Source organism: Malurus melanocephalus, unplaced genomic scaffold (genome assembly GCF_030028575.1).
Source record: "Malurus melanocephalus ecotype Western Australia unplaced genomic scaffold, MMel_1.1 scaffold_16, whole genome shotgun sequence".
Lineage (NCBI taxonomy): Eukaryota > Metazoa > Chordata > Aves > Passeriformes > Maluridae > Malurus > Malurus melanocephalus.
In genome coordinates, this window is record NW_026623248.1 from 248,009 (window position 1) to 268,133 (window position 20,125).

At 41.5% G+C, this 20,125-nt stretch overlaps 1 protein-coding gene across 1 annotated transcript; it reads left to right on the plus strand.

Moving 5' to 3' along the window:
* Positions 1-254: 254 nt before the first annotated feature.
* Positions 255-19,634, plus strand: PARVG (parvin gamma). Its single transcript, XM_057385515.1, has 13 exons — positions 255-495; positions 4,071-4,172; positions 4,640-4,704; positions 7,439-7,541; positions 8,457-8,597; positions 9,003-9,118; positions 9,934-9,989; positions 10,879-10,901; positions 12,871-12,932; positions 13,030-13,098; positions 13,946-14,047; positions 17,504-17,576; positions 19,552-19,634. Exons 2-13 carry the CDS (start codon positions 4,094-4,096, stop codon positions 19,629-19,631), a joined length of 969 nt encoding a protein of 322 aa, XP_057241498.1. The 5' UTR covers positions 255-495; positions 4,071-4,093; the 3' UTR covers positions 19,632-19,634.
* The last annotated feature ends 491 nt before the right edge of the window (positions 19,635-20,125 follow it).

Here is a 20,125-nt window from a genome sequence, read left to right on the forward strand (position 1 = left end):
TGGGTAGATAGAGTAGTCCTGATCTGCTTTATAAAATGCTTGAAGGAGTATGAGGAAAAGGTGTACAGGAGCATGATCTCATCTGCTTTTGGCTCATTTATTATTATATACAAAGCAAAAGTGCTCTGTGGGTTGCCCCGGAGGCAGAGTAGCCCAGTTGTGCTGGGCAGTGCATTCCAAGAATGCTCATATCTTTCTGATACATTCTGGTGTTTCAGGAGTTGCAGGGCTGCATGTTTCCTGCACTTACATCCCTGTTTATTTCAGTCTCTGCAGCAGGGACCAACACACAGACAATTAAGTTCCGGAYGGGACCGTGGTTTCGTTTTTAAGARCAAARCACCGCGGCACAACTTCCCCTTGTGAGYTTTGTGTGCTTCATGCTGCCCTGCATGGGAGACCTCTGAGGGCTCAGCCCTCTCCCCTGAAATTTCACCCTGACTGCTGGGACAAGGTCTTGGAAGAGCTYCTGAAGAGTTACTGAAGGAGAGAATAGTAAGTTTGGAAAATGGGACTGCTCTGGGTGCCTYTTTTCATAATTATTGTTCTTAACTGGAAGACTTTTTGTGTCTATGTGGATTATTCTAATGCACCTTCCCCTGCTAAGGAGCAAAAATGGCTCCTGAAAAGTCTGGCCCTGAACAGGGAAGTGAAAGTAAGTTTTAAACTGGGTGCACAATGCATGCTCTCTATTTTTTTCTTACTGTTTAATTCTGGTTTTCTGACGGCAGAAATATTACTAATAACATTCCCACTTGTTTTTTTCTTCCCTACATTGTGTGATCTACTTGGGTAACTGTTCCTAGGAAACGTGTTTGAGCTAATGCAGAGCAGGGCTTTTGTCTTTTCRAACAGGAAATAAAACAGGTGAAACAGTTCAGCAGCGTTGGTAAATGCCTTGTGAATATTCTGCAGTTGGTTTGAAAGCCAGAGACCTCTGTTCATTTGTTCTTTGTGTGGTGCCTTGGGGATATCTGGGAGCCAGGCTCTGTCAAGACTCGTGGAGTAAAAGTGAGCTGTTGTGACCCAACTGGAGAATTTGTTGTTTCTCAGTGCTTGCATGGCATTGCAAGCTTGTGCAATAGCCTAACTCCTGACCTGAGGACGATTCACTTCTTGGTGAGAAATCCAACACCCCTTGGCTTTAAAGCAAAGCCTGTACATTGGTGGCATTCTCAGAGAATGAACATTTCATTCAGACAATGCCATTTCCTTGGAATAGCTGTTAACTAAGCATCTATTTTATTTAAAAATGCCATAATGAAATGCCCCTACAGTCAGTATTTAAGCAGTTGTCTCTTACAAAGTTCTCCTCTTCAAGTACTGATAAAGAACTTGTGCAGGAGGATGGGGGCTGGAGAAAACAGGATGTCAGTCACAGACCTGAGCAGCAAATTTAACTGATSGGCGGCAGGGGCTGGTTGCAGCAAATACGGAAACTTGCATGTGAGAACCAACTCTTCCGACCTTTGCTGTTTCTCATTAAACAGCTCACCCAAGGAGGTGCCACACCCTGGCATGACCCATTTGATGTTGTTCCTGCAGTGTCCTGTCCTTTGAAAGGCTGTTGCCTGGGACCAAGCCTCACCAATGTGCAGCAATGCCACATGAAGGACTGCTTGTGAATGYTAATGATGAGTAATAAGCAATGAGTCTGTAATATGCTTAAGAGCTGCAGTTCTGGGGCTCTGAAATGCCTGTGGGAAATCAATATTGATAAATGTGAGCTGTGCAACACAATAAATGATGGGCTCTGAATGATGTGTTGCTACCTAGGAATAAGGTCTTGGATAGATAATTCCATTAAAGTGTCAGTAGTGATCACAAAAGCAAACAGGACTTGGGGGGAGAGGAGCAGAGACCAGTGAATGCAGTGCCCCTCTAAATTTGGGCAGGTCTGGTTCCTAGCGCTTCCAAGGTGCTTCAGCTGGTTTCCCAGGAAGGGATAACAGTAGGCTGTCATTTCTCAGTTTGGAAAGACATGGATGGGAGGGTTTAGGGCAGTAGTATTGGAGCATTAATGCAGTGCTGTGAAGAATGTGAATCAGTTGGTCTTTGCAAGGTGCCTTCGGGGGAAGCTGATGGGCTAGAGCAAGAAACAGGAGATGGAGCTTCAGGAGATGTGGGGCTGGGCTCTTCACCTCCTCGCTGCTGAGAGACACGCATGTTCAAGGGCTGAGTGGGAAGCTCACGGGGAGTGAATGTGTTGACAGCTTCTAGTGACCAGGCCCCCAGTTTTGCTTAAGGAAGGCTGAGCTGCAGACTCTTAAAGAGTTTTGGGGAAGCATCTCTCTATCCTTGCACTGCTTATTAGTTTTGGGGGTTCTATTCTTTTTTCTTTAGGTACTGAAAAAGACTGGATAGCTGGAAAGTGTGTCTTACCCAGGACAGCAATTTTAACTCTGACACACAGGACTGAGGCCCTGGAGGATAACTACATTACTGCAAGGAAAGACCTGAAATTCAGAATTTGCAAGTTTCCAAATTTCAGAGTGGCTTCTGATGTTCGGGTTCCTTGGCCAAACAAAGCCCATGGGTGTGGCAGCCAGCACACGCCACTCTGATAGGCAAAGGAAGTGAGATACCCAAGTTGAATATTACAGGAAAGCTGAGTAAGTGTAGGTTGTGGTTAACACAGACCATTTCTATTATGAGCAGGACTCCCCCAAGGCATCACAGCTGTCAGAAACCTAATTTAAAAGTACTTTGTCTTCAGGTTGCTCTGTGTTAATTAACTTCTTTCAGTTAATTTAATCTGAACAGTCTTATCTCAGGTAGTTCAGTTGTTCCTCAGGCACTAAATCACTCAATTTCTCCTATCTTTTTTAATCAAGCACCTTTTTAGAGATACAATTCAGTTTTGCTGCCACCACAATRAAATTAATTCTCTTGTGACCCTTTCTCCCAGTGCCTTTCTGGCAATTTGGTACCAATTTGCTTAWCCAGACTGACATGCTAAAGCATCCAGATATTTCAGCGTGGCAAAATCTGTGTTCAAATACATGTTCATAACACACTTTGACTGGAGACTGTGAGAAATATGTGAGAGAGAGCCATCAGAGCAGGACTGTGCTGTTTGGTGTATAAAGCTATCAACAGGGAAATGTCAGTTTGGARGTGTTGTGTGCCACAGCATTGTCAGCAAGTGCCTTGCTCTGGGTTGTGGGAGCATGGAGGGAGCTCCATTCCTAAAGCTAGGATTAGCTACTCATTACAGTGCTCTGGATTGCTCTTTACAGATGCCATTCCCACTCGTTACACAGAAGCTTTAGGTGGCAGGACTCCCAATGTGGGCACTGTGGGTAGAGACTAGGAGTCCTCGTCTGTGGGAGCCTACAGTACATCTAATTTTCTGTCAAAAAAGCACAAAATCAGTCAGCATCCCCTCTCCTACAGTGGCCCAGCAGCACTGAACTCCAGAGAGAGCATTTCCTATCAGCAAACAGCAGCACTTGCAGTCAGAGAGCAGAGCCCCGGGTACCTGTGCCCAGCAGCAGCTGCGATTTGAGGACTCAGAGGAGTGGAAGAGTCTTCCTGGTCATCACATCCACTCTGCTCTGACTTTCAGAGATTTTTGGGCTGTTGGGAAGGATGAGATCTCTTACTCATGCTAGAACAGATGTGCTGCAAACCACACGCTGCCGTGAGTGTCCAGAGCTCTCATCYTCCTGTAGCTTCCTTCACCTCCGCAGACCACAGTACAGTTGCACTGTACCTCTGATTTCTTACACTTAAAGCAATGGGCATTTAGTTTATAAAAGAATCATCTTGCTTTTTTCATGTCTGGAAAGCAGGGCCCAGAGAGTTGGGGAATGGAGTCAAATCCAGATGGTGATCAGTCACAAGTGGTGTCTTCCAGGGCTCAGCAGTGGGGCCAGCCCTGTTTAATGTTTTTAACTTCTTTTCTTTGCACACATTTAAATAAATTTTCAGATTTTTTCCCAAAGCAGCTAGTGATGAAATAGTAATTGATAAAAAAACCCCTCAGTTTCTTTGTTTTCTTCTTAGTGCTGATTTTGATCTTTATGTGCCTTTACTTGAGTTCCCTCTTTTCCCATGATTTTTACCAGTTTACCAGGAGTGATTAAAGACAATGGATCCGGACTTTTTAAATGCATTTACACAGCCCTCTACACTTAATCAGTTCCTGACTGAGGACATCATTGCTAAAGGTATGTACTTTATGAACCAGGACAGAAAAAAGTCCAAAGAACCACCTGAAAGGCCAAACAGAAAATGTGCAGTACAAATGAATTGTGTATTTTTCAGCATGGTTTTATCAGGAGTAAGCCCTGTATGAGTAATTTGGCTGCTGACACTTCAAAGCAGCAACACAAAGTCCAGCTGGTTCTTGAAATGAAATTTAAGTTTCACACATAAGGATCTGACCAAGTTTTTTTTCCTCTTTCTGGAATTGTCCACCTAGATCTTACTGATTTGAATTACATGGAAGCGTAATTTCCAGCAGCAATCTTATAGTCTGATATACTATTTTCTTGCTCATAAGGAATTAGTTAAAATTAAAAAATTAGTGTTTTATAATTGGCAATTACCCATATTTGGCATATCAGATTTAGCTACAAACTTGCATTAGTCATATCTGATAATTGTGATGGATCTTGTTTGTTTCCTTCCATAGGTGAGAAGAGGAAACTCATAAAACCAACCTCAAGCAGCAACCCCAAACTGGAAGAATTAAAACTGGTACCACTTCTTTTACTATTTAGTTTAACCCTCACCTCAAATTGTTTTAACCTGTTGTTGAAGGAAAAAAGAATCTCTTTCAGCCCTGTAAATTGCCCAACTCTTTGACCCCAGTTCCCCACTCTACAGATGGGAATGAGCTCTGCTTTTGGCATTTGGGCTCCACACAAGAGAAGCAGAGCTTTTGTCTGATTATGGTGTCAGGGTGGCTGGGGCCATACAGGATCGAGCTTCCAGTGCAGTGAGCACTGCTGGCTGTGGAGAGCAGACACAAACTGGAGTGGTTTCTGAGCTGATGCCTCTCCTGCCCCGGGCTGGGTGGGTGAACCACCCCAGGAGCAGCAGCTGCTGTTTCATGGTGATGATAATGGAACAGCGATGAGGATGCAGCTGAAACACTGGGACCACAAAGCAGAGCCACGTCAGCATTGCTGTGGCTGAAGAGAGATGAACAGACAGGTGCAGGTTTGCTGCTCTGATCCCRTGGGAACTTTTAGGATTGCTCTACTGATTTGCAGCAGGCTTCACCAGCAGCTGGCTCAGCTGGCAAGGTTAGCAGGGAGCAGTGGGGGGTGGGATGAAGGGTATGCCAGTCACCAGGAATTCAGGATAAAAGCTTTCAGGCTGTTGTATGGTACATTGCCTGCTTGAGGTAACTGTRAAGGATGAATGCTATTGCACAGGCAAGTACTTTATTTCCATCTAATTTTGAAAATGTCCTCGGTGTGTTCAATCACTGTGTTCCTCTAATAGCACAGTCCATGTACTGAAATTTCCTGGAAGAAGAGTGGCATGCGTCTTATGAGACCAGCAGTCCCTGCATTATGGAGGTCATAACAATAAAATTGTTATAAATATTATGAAAAGCAGCTTAAAATATGTGTTGATGTTTGTGTTTTATAGCATTTATAAATATGTATGTTTCGATATTACCTTTTCATGCACATTTTATCAAAAACATTTGATTTTGTCTCACTCTTTCACAATATTGTAATACAAAAAGGGAAGTCTGAAAGGTGGTGCTGCAAAATGCAGTTATGCRGTCTACAGAAAAACTGGATTTGTTATTTCCAGATTGCCAAAAGATTCCTGAAATTTTGTTCATTACTGTCTAATTTCTTTTCTTTGGATGATAAGGAGATGAAGATTGTGTCCTGAGGGAAGCAAAGTCAGTGCCCATCGGCCCCTTGATTGCCTTCTTAATCTAAAGATGTGATGGCTTCTTTAGAGAAACWTTGGGGATGGAGACAGAGGCAGGGAGAATCTTCAAGGGAAGAACAAGGGAAGTGAAGAAACTCTCTTGGGAGACAGACTGTTGCACTGTATTTTCATTTTGAGGTGGCTTTGGAGAATTCAGTGATAYGAAATGGCTCCCTGTAGTTGCTGCAAATACCCAGCTGGATGTAAAATAGAAGACAGTTACATTTGGGAGCTAGCAGCAAACTTCTCCAARTATTCCTTTTCTCCTTTCCCTGTTTACTCATTTTCAGACACAAGGCTCTGCTTCACAGCGGAGTGGGCCCCCAGAACTGGACAGAAAGCAGAGCTGTGTGAGCTGCAGGCTGTGGATGTGGCTGTCTTGAGCTGGGAGAGCAAAGGAGGGGTGTCACAGGTCTGAACTGAGCAGTACTTGCTGCTTTTCTGACTCCCTACAGTTTGTACTCTTGTGTTTGGGGCACTGCTTTATTCCTCACAAATCTCAAGTGTCACCAAGCTCCAGCTGAAGAGCACAGCTTTCTGCTCTAGAAGATTCTTATTACTTCTTAGGAAAGGAAATGTGTTTCACTTTGACAGCTTCTCAGTTCAGGCCTTTTTATTTCTTGTGCAGTTTCAAGTGTCTCAGAGACTTTTTGAACTGCTTTTACATTTTTCTTCATGTTGGCGAGCTTACAGGAATCTGCTGTGAATTTTCTCCTGTGTTTACAGAAAGTGAGAAGGATATTATCCACTCCAGACACTCACTCACAGCAATCCAAGCAACTCCCTTCCCTCTTACAAGAGGGATGTTCATGTTGGCAGCCACCTGGGGCTACTGCTTTTCTGTTCTGCTTCATCAGGTCATCTCCTCTTTCTCTCAGCACACGTGAATAAAACACATGCTTGGAGAAGTGCTGAGGAGCTGTTTTGTTCTCCTGTGTAGGAACACATGTGGTTCATCTCCTTTTGTAGCCAGACCATGGCTTCCTGAGAGCAGCTTCCCCTTGCAAAGGCAGCAAAGATATTGGAGGGCCAGTGGGAGGACTGCCACGTAAGAAAGTTCCAAGAAGGTATTTAGGGACTGAGTATACAATATTGTGGAAAGAAAAAGAAAACAAAAATAGGAGATGAGAGGGAGGAGTGCTAGTAGTGTGGATGAGTACAAGAAACTACCCACAGAAAGAGCAAAGCCTCTTTTCTTACAAACTTCTGCCTGGCAGTTGAATTTGTGTGAATTTTGTGATGTGTGATGAAGGCAGGGGATGGGAAGTGTGCTGTGGAGCATTTTCCCTGGTGGGAGTGGGAACAGGGTCTGTCTTCCCGGTTCCTCAGAATATAACTAGTAAGATGTCTCTCTCACTTGAAAATTAGGAAGAACTAACCCTTTAAAAAACAGCCAAAAAGCACAAAGGAAGTGGAGAGKGAAAGCAAACCAAGATATGAGATAAGGGACTAAAGAGAGAGGTGGAACAGAATACAGCACTGGTGCTGTAATGTCTAAACAACAGGGATATAATTGCTTTGTTTTCCCCTGCAGTTCTTGATTGAATGGATTAACAGAACTCTGAAAGAGGAGCACATCGTAGTTAAAAGTCTGGAAGAAGACCTGTATGATGGGCTGGTACTTCATCATCTCCTGGGTAAGCTGCTCCTTCAAGTTTAGTTCTTACAGACACCTCATGGAGGAGCTTTCCAATCAGAATAGACCCCAGGAATTGCAGTAGCAGGAACCTCCATCCCTTCTCACTGGGGACCAGCTGTGATAATCACAATTCTGAATAAATTCCCACTATTGTTTTACATCGTTATTTTACTTCTAAGACTTTATTACCTGCTAGTTGACATAATAAAAAGATGGACTAAATAGTGTGTAGTTCAGTACTTCTGAAAGGGAGGATGGTTTTGTAAGCCAGGAGCACAAAGGTGGTTTGTGGTGCTATCAGTAACATTGGATGGAATCAGCACTGTAATATATGTTTTCCTGCCTTTAAAAAAAATAAATCTGTGTCTGAAGAACTGGTCTGGCACTGAAATTGGTAGACGTCTAAGAGGCTTTTGGCACTATGCTATGTAAAGATGTGACCTCCTGAGGCAGCCTGTTATCTGTTTCTCCATTTCTCCTGCCCCTACTACAGTTTTCATTCCCTTTTAGTTATCTTTGGGGATGTTTCAAATCTCTCTCCTTCCCACCAAGGCTGAGAGGAGCAGCATGAACAAGATTGGCTTATTGTCACGGTTTGCTAGCCTGAGCAATGAGCTGGGGTTTCTACTATATATGAGTTGATAYAGACTTTGTCCACTGTCTAGAGGAAAGATTCACTCCTTGAATTTCTGTAGCATCCATGGGAAAAGAAAGAACGAAAAGTGTTAGGGCTGGGGGATGAGGCTGCAAGGACTGACTTGAACCTTCTCCCTTTTGCATGGCTGTGAAATGGCATTGACCATTTAAAACAAGACTTTGTGTGCTTTGCTGTGATTTTATGTTTCTAATTATTTTTTTCCCCCTGTGATGGTGTTAAAATATATCCTTCTACTTCCTGTGGAATCTGTCAAAGAAAACTTAGGATCTCTCAAGCTGGATGTTGACAAGATTGCCTTAACAGAAAAAAAACAGCGACAGAAACTCACTGTGATTATGGAAGCTGTGGCCAAGTGTTTGCAACTGGAAGAAAGTCAGCTGAAATGGAGTGTGGAATGTAGGTGCACAAGTGAAAATGAAGAAGATTATCTATCACAGGCTTCCGCTGCTCTAAGGCTGCTGTGAGGCAATGTGCTGCCAGAACAGTAATTAAATAACCTGTTTTCAATTACTCGTTGAATCAAAAGTGTGACAGAACTATCTGACCCTTCCTGGGCCTGCCTGCCTTCCCTAAGTGTGTGGCTTGTGGATCACTTCAGAGCCCTCAGCATCCCTACATGTCTCACTTTTAAGCTGTGCTATTGCTAATTTATGATATTATATTAAACCAGTCTTATGTCCCACCTGCGTTATGGCCCTCCATGGCTTCGGGGTCCTCTGCACGTGGGGAATTCATGATATTGGAGTGAAGTTCCTAGTTTTGCATACTGAGCATTGTTTTCTTTTCTTTTACACTCAACAGCTATCTTGGCAAAGGACTTACTGAGCACACTGCATCTTCTGGTTGCAATAGCAAAGCACTTTGAACCCAGCCTGGCTCTGCCTCCMAATGTTCAAGTGGAAACAATCACCATTGAGGTATTTAGAGTTTCAGTATCTGTAACAGTAGGTCAAGAGTCCTTTCACAAGGCTAACGTACTTAGGATTAGGGAGAAATGTGTGTGCAGCTGTGAAAGAGACATTTGTATTTTCTGTGAACCTCACCTTTTAATTTCTGAGTTTGTTGGATTAGATTTAGTTTTCAGTTTGGATACTCTGTCTTTAAAAGGGGAGAAACCCTATGCTGTTTTTCTTCCTCGGTCAAACAGAGGAAAGGTCCAAACTGAAAGCAGATGTTGATCTCTGTAAAGAAGAAAATGAAGAAATTCTGCTGTTACCATCTCTAAATGTTTTAAAATAGAAGCATGCATTCATAAATCATAAAATTGGTTTAATGATTTTCTTTAGGGGATGGGAGCTTTTACTCCCCTTCTGTTGGGGTCACATTTTGGAATTCTTCTCTACAAACWGAGATATGCATGCTTTCTTCCTCTATTTTGTTTCTTAAAGTCAATGCTGAAACTGTAGCGGAATATCAAATATCCCTCACTTTGGGAAATAATTGCAAAAATTAGTGCCACCAGTATGTAAACAGAGAATGTTTTTCACTGCCCAAAAGGGATGAGCAGTGAATACCAAGGACTTCCTCTGATGGGGAAATAAGAAATTTCATGTTGGAGACTGGAGAGAGCAGAARGAAGCAGAAACCTCTCAAAGTACCTGTGGTAATTGTATTGAAATTATTGAGTAAATGCCCCCTGAAAATCACTTGAAGCAGCAACAAAGGTCATGAAAGCTTGCTTACAAAATTTTTCATSTGACAAACACAACACTGTCTATTGTTGTTTCAACAGACCACCTCTGGGGGATTAAAGACATCAAATGCAGTGGAGTATATCACAGAAAACAAGTAAGAGGAGATATATCTGGTTTTCACACTGTCAGCCAGTAAAGAAGTATTGTGGGTGTGTTCCCCCTTACAAAAAATAGCTGGGATCATGATGATGACAAAAGGTGTAAGCCCAGGCTTGTGTATGCATGGGAGTTGCTTCTCTGGTTTCTTTCCTTTTTTTTTTTTTCTTCCCATTCAGTATTATGGTGCAATACCTTTATTCTTTCTATATAAAAACTTTCTTAAAACAATATTTATGATTATTTCTGAAGCTTAGCATTTGTCTTTGCCATGGAATTTCATAGCAAATATAGTAACAAAATTCCAGTACTGTAAATTTACCTGTGCCAGACTAAATGGGAAATTTTCTGAAGCCACAAAGGTTTAAATCTGTTTTTAATTTGTTGCTGTTGTGTCTTTATTTAAAGAGAAAGGAGGCAGTTATTTTCTTATTTTATTGTGAAAGAAACATTCTAGTTTGCTGAGTGTGTGAGATACTGTCATTATTAAAGGAGTTAAGTAGTCGGATGCCATTTATACGCTGGAAAAAATATGGATATCATTCTAAGAACTAGAAACAGTTTTTCCTACTATCATTTTTGATATGCTAGAACATCTTCAAGCTCTAATATCATGAGCAGCTTATTGGAAGAGGATATTGAGGATTRTGCTTGTAAAATAAATGTTCATTTATGTGTGGGCCAGTTAAAATCTCACATGATTCCAAGAGCCTGCACAGATATGCAGCGTACTTAAAAATGTCTGTTGGAAAGTCTCTCTGACATAAAGTTAATGGCACTTTGAACTCTATCTCCTGCTTTACGAGATAGCAGATAAGCAAAGCTTATGAATAAGAYGAGCTCTGCTGAATCATTTTTCTAATTCTTGCTTTTTATTGCACTTCCAGAGAGAATGTAGAAGCGCAGTCAAGTAAGTGCTGGCATTGCCAAGTTCACTGTTTCATTATGTGCTTTTATACAACATGTCCTGATCCATTTTTACCTCATGATAAAATCAGTATGCTCCCACTAAAGTTAATGGAGATTCATGGATTTTTCCTGGTGTTCTTCTCCAAATGTCTCCTGTTAATGCCTGTTCATACCACCACCATACAGCTTGGATACTGGGTGGTCACTTTGCCTGTGGACTACAGGCAACAGATGGGAGGGGAGGCAGGATCTGAAGGTGGCTTGATGACCCAATAAAGAAAGAAACCTGGCAGGGGGCAAAATAGAACTTGGATTTATGTGTGGACCATGTTTACTGTTGGAACTATTTATAAAAGCTTCAGATTTGTGGTTCTCATTGCTACCGCTTTAATGTACTTTCCTTCCCACAGTTTGCAAATGAGATTTGAAATCTGCTGGTACTCRGTTCTGGATGGTATCTCAGTCAAACCAACCTCCCCAGAGTTTTTACCCTTAGGGCTTTGGAGGGCTGGGAAACCTTTGAGGTGAAAAATGCCCATGTGTGCAAAGCCTGCAGAAGGTGTGGGCACTGCTCAGGCTTCAGCGAGAGCTGCTCTTCCCTGCTGCAAAAGAGCACATTGCGTCCCCAGAGAACCAAGGCAACCGCTTGAATTCTCTGCTGTGCCCTTTATTTTGACATTTGCATCCTTTGCAGAGGTGCAAATGATATAATTTAATATTTTTCAACAGAGTGTTCTTTAGTGTGGGCCAAAATTGCAAAAAACACCCCCACCAACCCTACAACTTCAACATTCACCCCTCTACCCCCGCCCCCCAAAAAAAGGAAAAAAAAAAAAGAAAAAAACCCCAACCCATAATTAGGTGTTTTTTTCAGTGGGCTGATTCTGCTGGGAAGAGGAATCTGCAATTCACTCTTCAAGATGCTCTCTCTATTTTTGACACAGCTTTCTTAGCAAAGAGAGAAATCCCAAAGCRTGGCTCCAGAAGAGGGCTCCCTGTGATTTGTTTGATGGATTCACCTATTCCCTGACTGTGCTCCTGCAGAAACCCCCAGACAGGGAGAACAGACAAGCCTGAGGRAACCCTTTCACAAAGGAGGCTTCTCTGGCAATGTCTTTTGGGAGGAATTTTCTTTAAGCAAAGCTGCCTTTTCTTTCCTGCACTGCAGAAATTGGTTCTCCATCTAATGGTGCTGCCAGAGTGCCCTTCCTTGCTCGGGGGGTTTCGAACCCTTTGCTCGTGCTTGAGCCAGAGCTGTGTTGTGGCTGGGTGAGGAGATGGGTGCTGCTTTTGCTGAACCTGGGCAGAAAGGGGAGTGAGGGTGGGACTGGGATGGATCTCATTTCCTTGGGAACCTTTAGACTCCTGCTGGTTCCCTGGCACAGGTCTACTGGCACCAGTTCATTGCCCACTTTAAACTGGATGGCAGAACTGCACATTTTTCAGGTCTCTAAATTTTCAGAGGAAGGGCTGTGTCTCCATATCTTTCTTGTGGTTTTTTTGAAGGAAGGAAGCTGGGGTTTTTTTTTGTTTTTTTTTTTTTTTTGCAAATGTGGTGTAACTGTTTGTAAATGTCACAAACTGAGACATTTCTGTTTGTGGAGAGCAGCTCTTCTTTGCTTCTGGTATTTCATCCCAGAGGTTCAGGGTTAAAAAGTGAAAAGAGACAAATCACAGCAGTGTGAAACTTGGYCATTGCTCAGACTGGTGGCAGCACAAACTGAACCCTCTGCAGGTGAAAATTACAGAGCTGAATGAAGCAAATTGTTTCCTCTGATGTGGCCAGGCTGAAGGGAAGCCTGTCATCCTGTTCTGTGATGAATTTAAAAGCAGCATCTTTCTCTGCCTCCCTGCTACTCTTTTCCTCCTTGGCTTGTAAGTTGTAAATACCTTTCTCCTTCTAGAGCCACATTAAAGCTCTGATCTGTCTGTTATTCAAAATAAAACCAATTAATGTTGTTTTGATACAGAAGATGATGCCTTTGATGAATTATTTAGCTGTGCTCCAGATAAACTGGATGCTGTAAAAAAGGTAATTTACGTTTTTAGTAGACATCAAAATCTGTTAGGCAGAACTTAAATACTGAAAAAGTTATTTTTTCTTTCTCTCTTCCCCTTTTTTTCTTTAGGCACTTTTGCAATTTGTCAACCAGCATGTTGGAAAATTAGGATTAAATGTGRAAGACATCACATCTCAGGTAGTGTGCTCTGAGCTGTTAATCATSTTTTGCCAGCCATTTGAGTATTTCCTCTCACCATTAGGAATCCTCCTTTTTATTACAGTAATTTGAAATTTGGCGACAAAGTGATTTCCAGGTTTAGGTTAAGACATCAAAATTCAGTCTCTGCAGTTTCTGAGGCTAATAATTAATGCAAAAATACAGCCTTTGTATTTAATGCTTCCCCTGTAATGCAACAGAGAGTAATTTTCAGAGCCTGCCCAACTCCTAAGGGTGCTCTCTTTGTTAGGTGGAAATAGAAGTGCTCTGAACATTAAAATGAAGCCAAGTTGATTGCTCTACTTAGCRATTGTTAACGCTGTATTTGCTCCATGGCATGAAGGCCTCATTTTCATCACATTTCAAAGTCTCATCCTCTGAAGGTAGAGCTGCTTCAGAGTATGAAATTGTGAGAGAAGGGCTTGATAGGCATGTCAGGATCACCTGCCTGAGCTCTGGTAAATGGAGTGCTCTTCTCGGTTTCTCTGGTGGGCAACTGTAAGAAAAGATTTTCAAGTGGTTTTTTGTACATCACCAGGCACAATTTTGTTTTCTTTGCAGTTACTCATTTGTGCTCGTCTGAAGTCTCTTCACATCTGGAATAGTTTGTTTCAATAGCTGCCCTTTTACGAGGTTGTTTTCGCAAGTCTGAATTTGGGAGCCTTATCTAACAAAATATTAAGTTCACTGTGGAAGAGGTTGAGGGGGCTGAGTCATTAGACTGAGTCTGCCTGCTTGAGTAACTTTTAAATTCCTTTATTGCTAGAATGGCATTTACTGGAATAGTTTCCTAAAGCCAAATAATTTCCCTATAATTCTTATCCAGTTTTCAGATGGAGTTATCTTACTTCTTTTAATTGGACAACTGGAGGGTTACTTTCTGAATTTAAGGGATTTCTTCCTGACTCCAGCCAGCACCACAGAGATGGTAGGTTGTTATGTAATTATTTAGAGCTTGAGCCATCAAACTGTGTGTTCTGCCTCTTGTTTCTACTGCTGCTGCTGTGTTTGCAGGATGGGGGTTTGGGACAGTGCAAACTGGTRCTCAGTGCCATCAAAATACCTCAGAACAGGTTGGTGTCCTCTTCAAAATTAGCATCTCAGGAGAGGCAAACATCTGTTCCTCGGTTTTGTTTGGCACAGCCATGCAGGCTGGATTTCTGGTGAAATCCAGGGCTCTGTGTGGTGGGGAATAGGGTGTTAAATTCTACCAGGCTGTCCTTCAAACAATGGTTTGAAGAGGATGACACCTCTTGCATTGCAGAACTGGATCTCTGTGGGTTTCTTTATGCTGCCCTAAAAATAYACCTTAATCAAGATGTGACCAGAACATTTTGAAGGCCCCTTCTGTGTTTGGGAAGCTCCTAAAGGTTTACATCCTTTCCTCCCCCGAGGCTGGGGGCTGTAACATACTCAGCCAGACCTGCYTGGCACCTTTTGCTGCCTCTACCAGGCAGATTTCATCTGTGCTTTAAAAGCTGTCACCAGCCAGAAGGAAGTGTGTGCTGGGCTGCCTCCTCCACAGGTCTAGAATGTTGATATATTTTGAGATATTTGAGGTATTTTCAGATTGTCTCTGGTGTGGGTAGGCTTTTTTTTCATTTGGGTCACTGAATAGCTCTGAAAAWCTGAAACTGTAGCTATTTTTCATGTTTTATGCTCAGATCTCTGAAAGTGAAATGTGTCAGATCGTTTTTGCTTGAGAGCTGCCAGAGAAGAAAACCTCTCCTCTGGCATGGTTTGCATTAACAGCTTCCCCACACAGATGAAGCTTTCATCTTATTCCCAACCTTCCCCCAATGAATCCCCCTGGGCAATATTTATTTGTAATGAAAATTCTCAGAGGTCCTATATTAACAAATAAATATCCCCATGGAGCTTTTCATCAGAAAGTTTAAAAGCACGATTGTTTGAGACCTAGGTTCAAATGTTGTCAAAATTTCATTGCTGTCAGTTGATAACTGTTTAAAGTATTAGAAAAAAAAATAGACTTTTTTTTTTAATCTAAGAACAGGGAAAATATATTTTGAAGGATTGAATCAGACATAATCAAAGCATTTCCCTAGAGGTGTTTTTCTTCCCTTTCTCTTCCACTCAGTTTTCAAAATTAGTCTGTTCCCATTGAGTTGGACAGAAATTTTTAACATTTCTTCGGCTTTATTCATAGGAAGTAACTGAATATTGTCTTACTTTAAATTTCATAAATAACCATTTTCTTTTTGGTTCAGACCTATTCTAGTCTCACAGATTCTTTCTGGAAATGAGATAGCCCTAAAATTCTGGTACAATCAAAGTTCAGACTTCCTGTTTCTTACCCTGCCTGTCAGTGGCATCAGAGAAGAATATGATGGGGTTGGGTACTGCTYCAGTACAATTCTTTACACTCTATTAATTTCATTTTAGCAAAGTTACCCCCAAGTACTGCACTKACTGTTGAACAGTTTGCCAAAGTGGTATTTACCATTTGTTTCTCCTCTGGTGCTCATTAWGAGATGAAAAGTGGGACGACACCACAACTAAAAATACTGATCGACCATAGTTCAGCTGTCATTTGTACACAAAATATGTCTTTCAATTCCCCTGTGCTTTCTAACTCCCCGTCATTTTAGACATTAATTGGTGCAGTAAAGTATAAAATTGTAACCTTTCCAGAGATTTAAAAGATTTCATTTGTTGCTAGAATGGTGACAACCATGTGCACTTTTGGAATCAGTGCAGTACATCCACCTCACAGTCCCTTCTAATCAAGACCATTCCATGACTGAAATTCAGGACGTGACCACCTTAGAGGTTCAAGAAGAAAACACTGCATGTGGGTGGGTTTGCTGCAGGGTTTTTGTGGTGTTTATTGCCCCAAAAAAGGTATTTAGAAGTAACTGTAAAGGAGTGCTGCTCTGGATGTTCGTGAGTGTAGAAAGGTGTTCTTTGTCACAAAGGTGTCTTCTTTGTCACAGAATATGATCACAAAAGAGCTGAGGCTGAAATTAGGGGTGAAATTTGTGCAGTCAGGAGATGAAGATGATGAGGAAGGAGGGCTCGTGTGCTTATCAAAACTGTGTGAGCTCGGTACTTTTGCCAAAACAGGCTCAGAGCTGAAACCCCCTGACTGCCCTGGCTCCTGTCCAGTTGTAAATCCTAGAAAACTGTCCAGCTCTTTTGAGTCTGGAAGCACAGCTGGAAAAAACACCTCATTTTTCAAGGCTTCCTTTTATTTGATAATTATTGACATTTCTGTCTGAAGATGCTTTTTGAAATGTGCATGTTTTCATTCCTTGAAAATCTCCAATGCATGACAGAGAGGGAAATGCGCCCTTTTAGCCCGTGCTGGTTGACAAAGGAAACATTGGATTTATTCATTCTGATCAGCAAACTGTGTAGAGCTGTATGGTCTTAAGCACTCCTGGCTCCTGACTATCAGAGGAATAAAACAAACCTGAATCCAAGCAGGCATTCCCAGTTACTTGTAAATCACAGAACAAGGTGAAACCTCAATCTGTTGCCTCACTTCAGAGCACACGAGTTTTGCTTGGCTTATGCATGGGGGACTCCTGTGCTTATTGTCAGAACATAACAGGGAACAGCAGCCWCCCAAAGCATAAATTGCCCAGGAGCTCAGGGAAGGCAGGGAGAGACAATCTGAAATTCATCCAGGTCTTGTTACTCCTTTAGAGGAAGGGAACTGCTAATTACCAGCCAAGGAAACAACTGCCTTTCGGTTGTCAGAAGGGGATATCACTTTTAAAAAAATCAATTACAATTATTGCTTGTGTGTGTGCTGCTACTTTTATGTGGGGAAGGGAGAGAAAAAGCAGTGAGGAAAACTGAGAAAGAACCCTCAGTCTTCATTCATAGATGTGTGCTTAATTTCTCCTGAGTGTTATTGAGGACATCATCACTACTGTTAATGTGAACAGACACCTTTAGAAGTACAGCAGAATTTTCTAGCTCACAAGTATACCTGATCTTTGCAATTATGAATTTTTTCCCTTTTTTTTTTTTTGTTCCAAATGTGGTAAGCACATAGGCATTGTTAAAAAAACACCCTGAAATAAACTCCATGCCTCTATTAGATCCAGTCAGGAATCCAGCCTGTTTTCCCCATGGGAACATCCATTAACACAAGTCTTTCAAATGCAAGGTCTATTTTTAAATAAATGGATTCTTCTGCCCATCTCATGGGATAGGTTTTGCTGGAGATGGATTTTACATCTAATTTTATATGATAATTGGTAGAAATTCTGAAGAGTACTCCATCAAAACTAAGGAGAGGAATGTGAGTACATATTTATGAATCAGTATCTTTAGCTACTAGAGAAATACTTTCTGAAGGCTTTTGTTGGTTAGAAAACATTTTCAGCTATATTAATCTMTCTCTCTCCACCAGCTCCACAATGTTAACCTGGCATTGGACTTGCTAACAGATGGAGGTCTTCTGAATTTTCCTGTGAACTCTGAAGGTGAGTCATGACAAACTTACCTGGAATAGAATTGCTAATATCCTGGCTTAGCTAAAGTTTGGGTAATTGCAGAAAATAGATTCTGGAAGTGACACTGAGACATTTCATTATATGGCTGCCCTACAGTTCCTCATTCAGAATGAATAGCAGAGGTAATAAGATGTTTTTAAAAAATCATTATTTCTRTATAAAAAAAAGTTGGATTGTTATAAGTTTACTAACTTTACACTGAACTTAAACTGTTTAGTAATTCAGTATTTGTTAAAGATTTAAACCAATGACAGCTCCTAGGGAAATTACAGCAGTTGAGCTGGAGGCAAAGCTATTTTCCTGCCTCATAAAAACTTCCACTGCATTAAAAGCAAGCTTSTTTCTGGGGGAAGATACCTTCAAGAATATGTCTTGAAAATCAGAAACATTCATCACTCCATTCAAACCCAGAAGAATGGTGGGTCAGTCTCCTGAATATGAAAGTCATAGGTTTTAACTTGYTATTGTGCCTGGTTTACACCTGGGAGCTGAATCTTGGTCTCCTGCATGCAAGTAAATACTTCCATCACTGAATCAATGTACACACATCCTTCTCTTTCTTTCTGCACCACAAAAACAAAAAGCCAAGAAAGTTYAGTTTGGATGAGTCCAATTTCCCAATTAAAATACTCCACAGAAAAATTTGGTGCCAGCTCCTGGTGGGACGAKGGATGTGTTTAATTAATGGGCAGTGCTGTATTTGCATTGTCTGAACTCTTGCAGGGCACATAATCCCATCATTCCTCTGCAGGATTGTTGCTGAATAAGGAAGTAAAATCTTCATTAAAAATAGAAAGCATTATTGCAGTTGTAGCTCCCTGTTATTTCTAAGTGAGTGGGTGCATGTGTTTGGTGCACAACACATGGCATCATGGAGGGGGAAAGAGAGGATTTAGGGCTTTCTTTGTTTTTCCTTTTGTTCTCTTTTCCCATTAATGCTTTGGTGATGTCAGCAGTTTGCATCTTGGGCATTCATGAACTGTGGGCTTTTTGCTGTGCTGCATGGWGCTAGAAGCCTGGAAAGCTAAAGAGCTTTTATTTATGTTAACATTAACAGAGAAATCGGTGTGGGCTCAGGGCTCCATGCTGAGATCCACCTTTTGTGTGAAAAGAGATAAATCTGTGCTTTCCTTCCTCCCCTCTGGCTATTCTGCACTGCCTCAAACACGGAGCTGATCAGTGTAAGAAACAATGGTACCAACATCCACAAGTCCTTTTGCTTCACTGGGGAAATCCTCAGCTAATGAGTGAATTTCATGTGATTTAGGGGTCCTTGCTGCACCTACACTATTTAGACTGTACAAAGATCCCACTTTACTGGCATTTCTTTGTTAGTCTTTCTCCCAGTGATTTACAGCATCCTAAGAACAGTAAACCCTCTGAATCCATTACCCTCTTCCAGTGCAATTTTTWAGTACAAGAGCAGCTTATATAGCCAAGAAGAAAGAAGTAGCAAACAAAATGGAAAAAAAAACCCAAAAAAAAGACCAAACAACAAAACATAAAATGCAGCAAAAAACCAATGCAGACAATGGCAGCAAAACATGATGGAAATATTATAACAAAAAAAAACATAGTGTCAGGTAATTCCAATATGATTTCTGACACAGAATAATTCTAAAAACATTCAAGGTTTATACTCTTATTAAATTATCTATTATATTCTTTGCTGGTGAATAATTATTTCTTACTCTGCATTACTTGCCCTTATTTGTCTTCCAGYAAGACAGTGCAACAAAAGTCCATTTTCCTCAAGTTAATTTAATAAATTAGTTTCTACCTCTGTAGTTCCTATTTTTCTTCTTGTCTCATTTGGATTCTCCAAGTTCACATTATAATTGGGGAAAGGTGGGAGTTTGCCTTTGGCAGGTGCAGTCTCATCCTGTTCCAGGGATTGCWAACCCTTCCCATCTGGTTTTGTTGTCTCTGGTTTGTGTATCCACAGATATTGTGAACGGATATGCGAAGGCTACAATGCGGGTTCTGTATTGCTTGTATTCCAAATACAAGACCAGAGAAGCATGAAGAACAAGGGGGCGCTTCTTTTTTTTTTTTTTTCCCTTCCCTAGCAGGTCATGGTGTGATTTTTGGATTCCCAGCTCTGTTTGCCACTGTTTTTGGGCACACAGTGATGTCTGACACTTGCTGTGTTAATTTTGTTTAGCAAATGTGTTATTCATGCAAGGTTTCACACACACAGCCTGAGCAACAATAAATGTGTGTGTCCATGGCCAGTGYACTGTGTAATTCTGTAGCTGTAGCTCTTGTTCCAGACCCTGCCTTCTGTTTTTTTCTGAGCCTCCTCTAATGCTCAAAAAAAAATGAAATGTGTTTGTATTCTGGACTCTGTGTTCTTTGCTCCTGAAGGTGAATTTGAACATGGCTGCAACTTCCCCATTTTCCTGGTTCAGGAAGTCATTTGTGAAACTAGAGAGGAGAAAAACCTGCCACAGTGGGAAGGCTGAGACACACTTGAAGTTCAAAACCTTCCTTAGAGAGGTGGCCAGTGACTGTCAGAC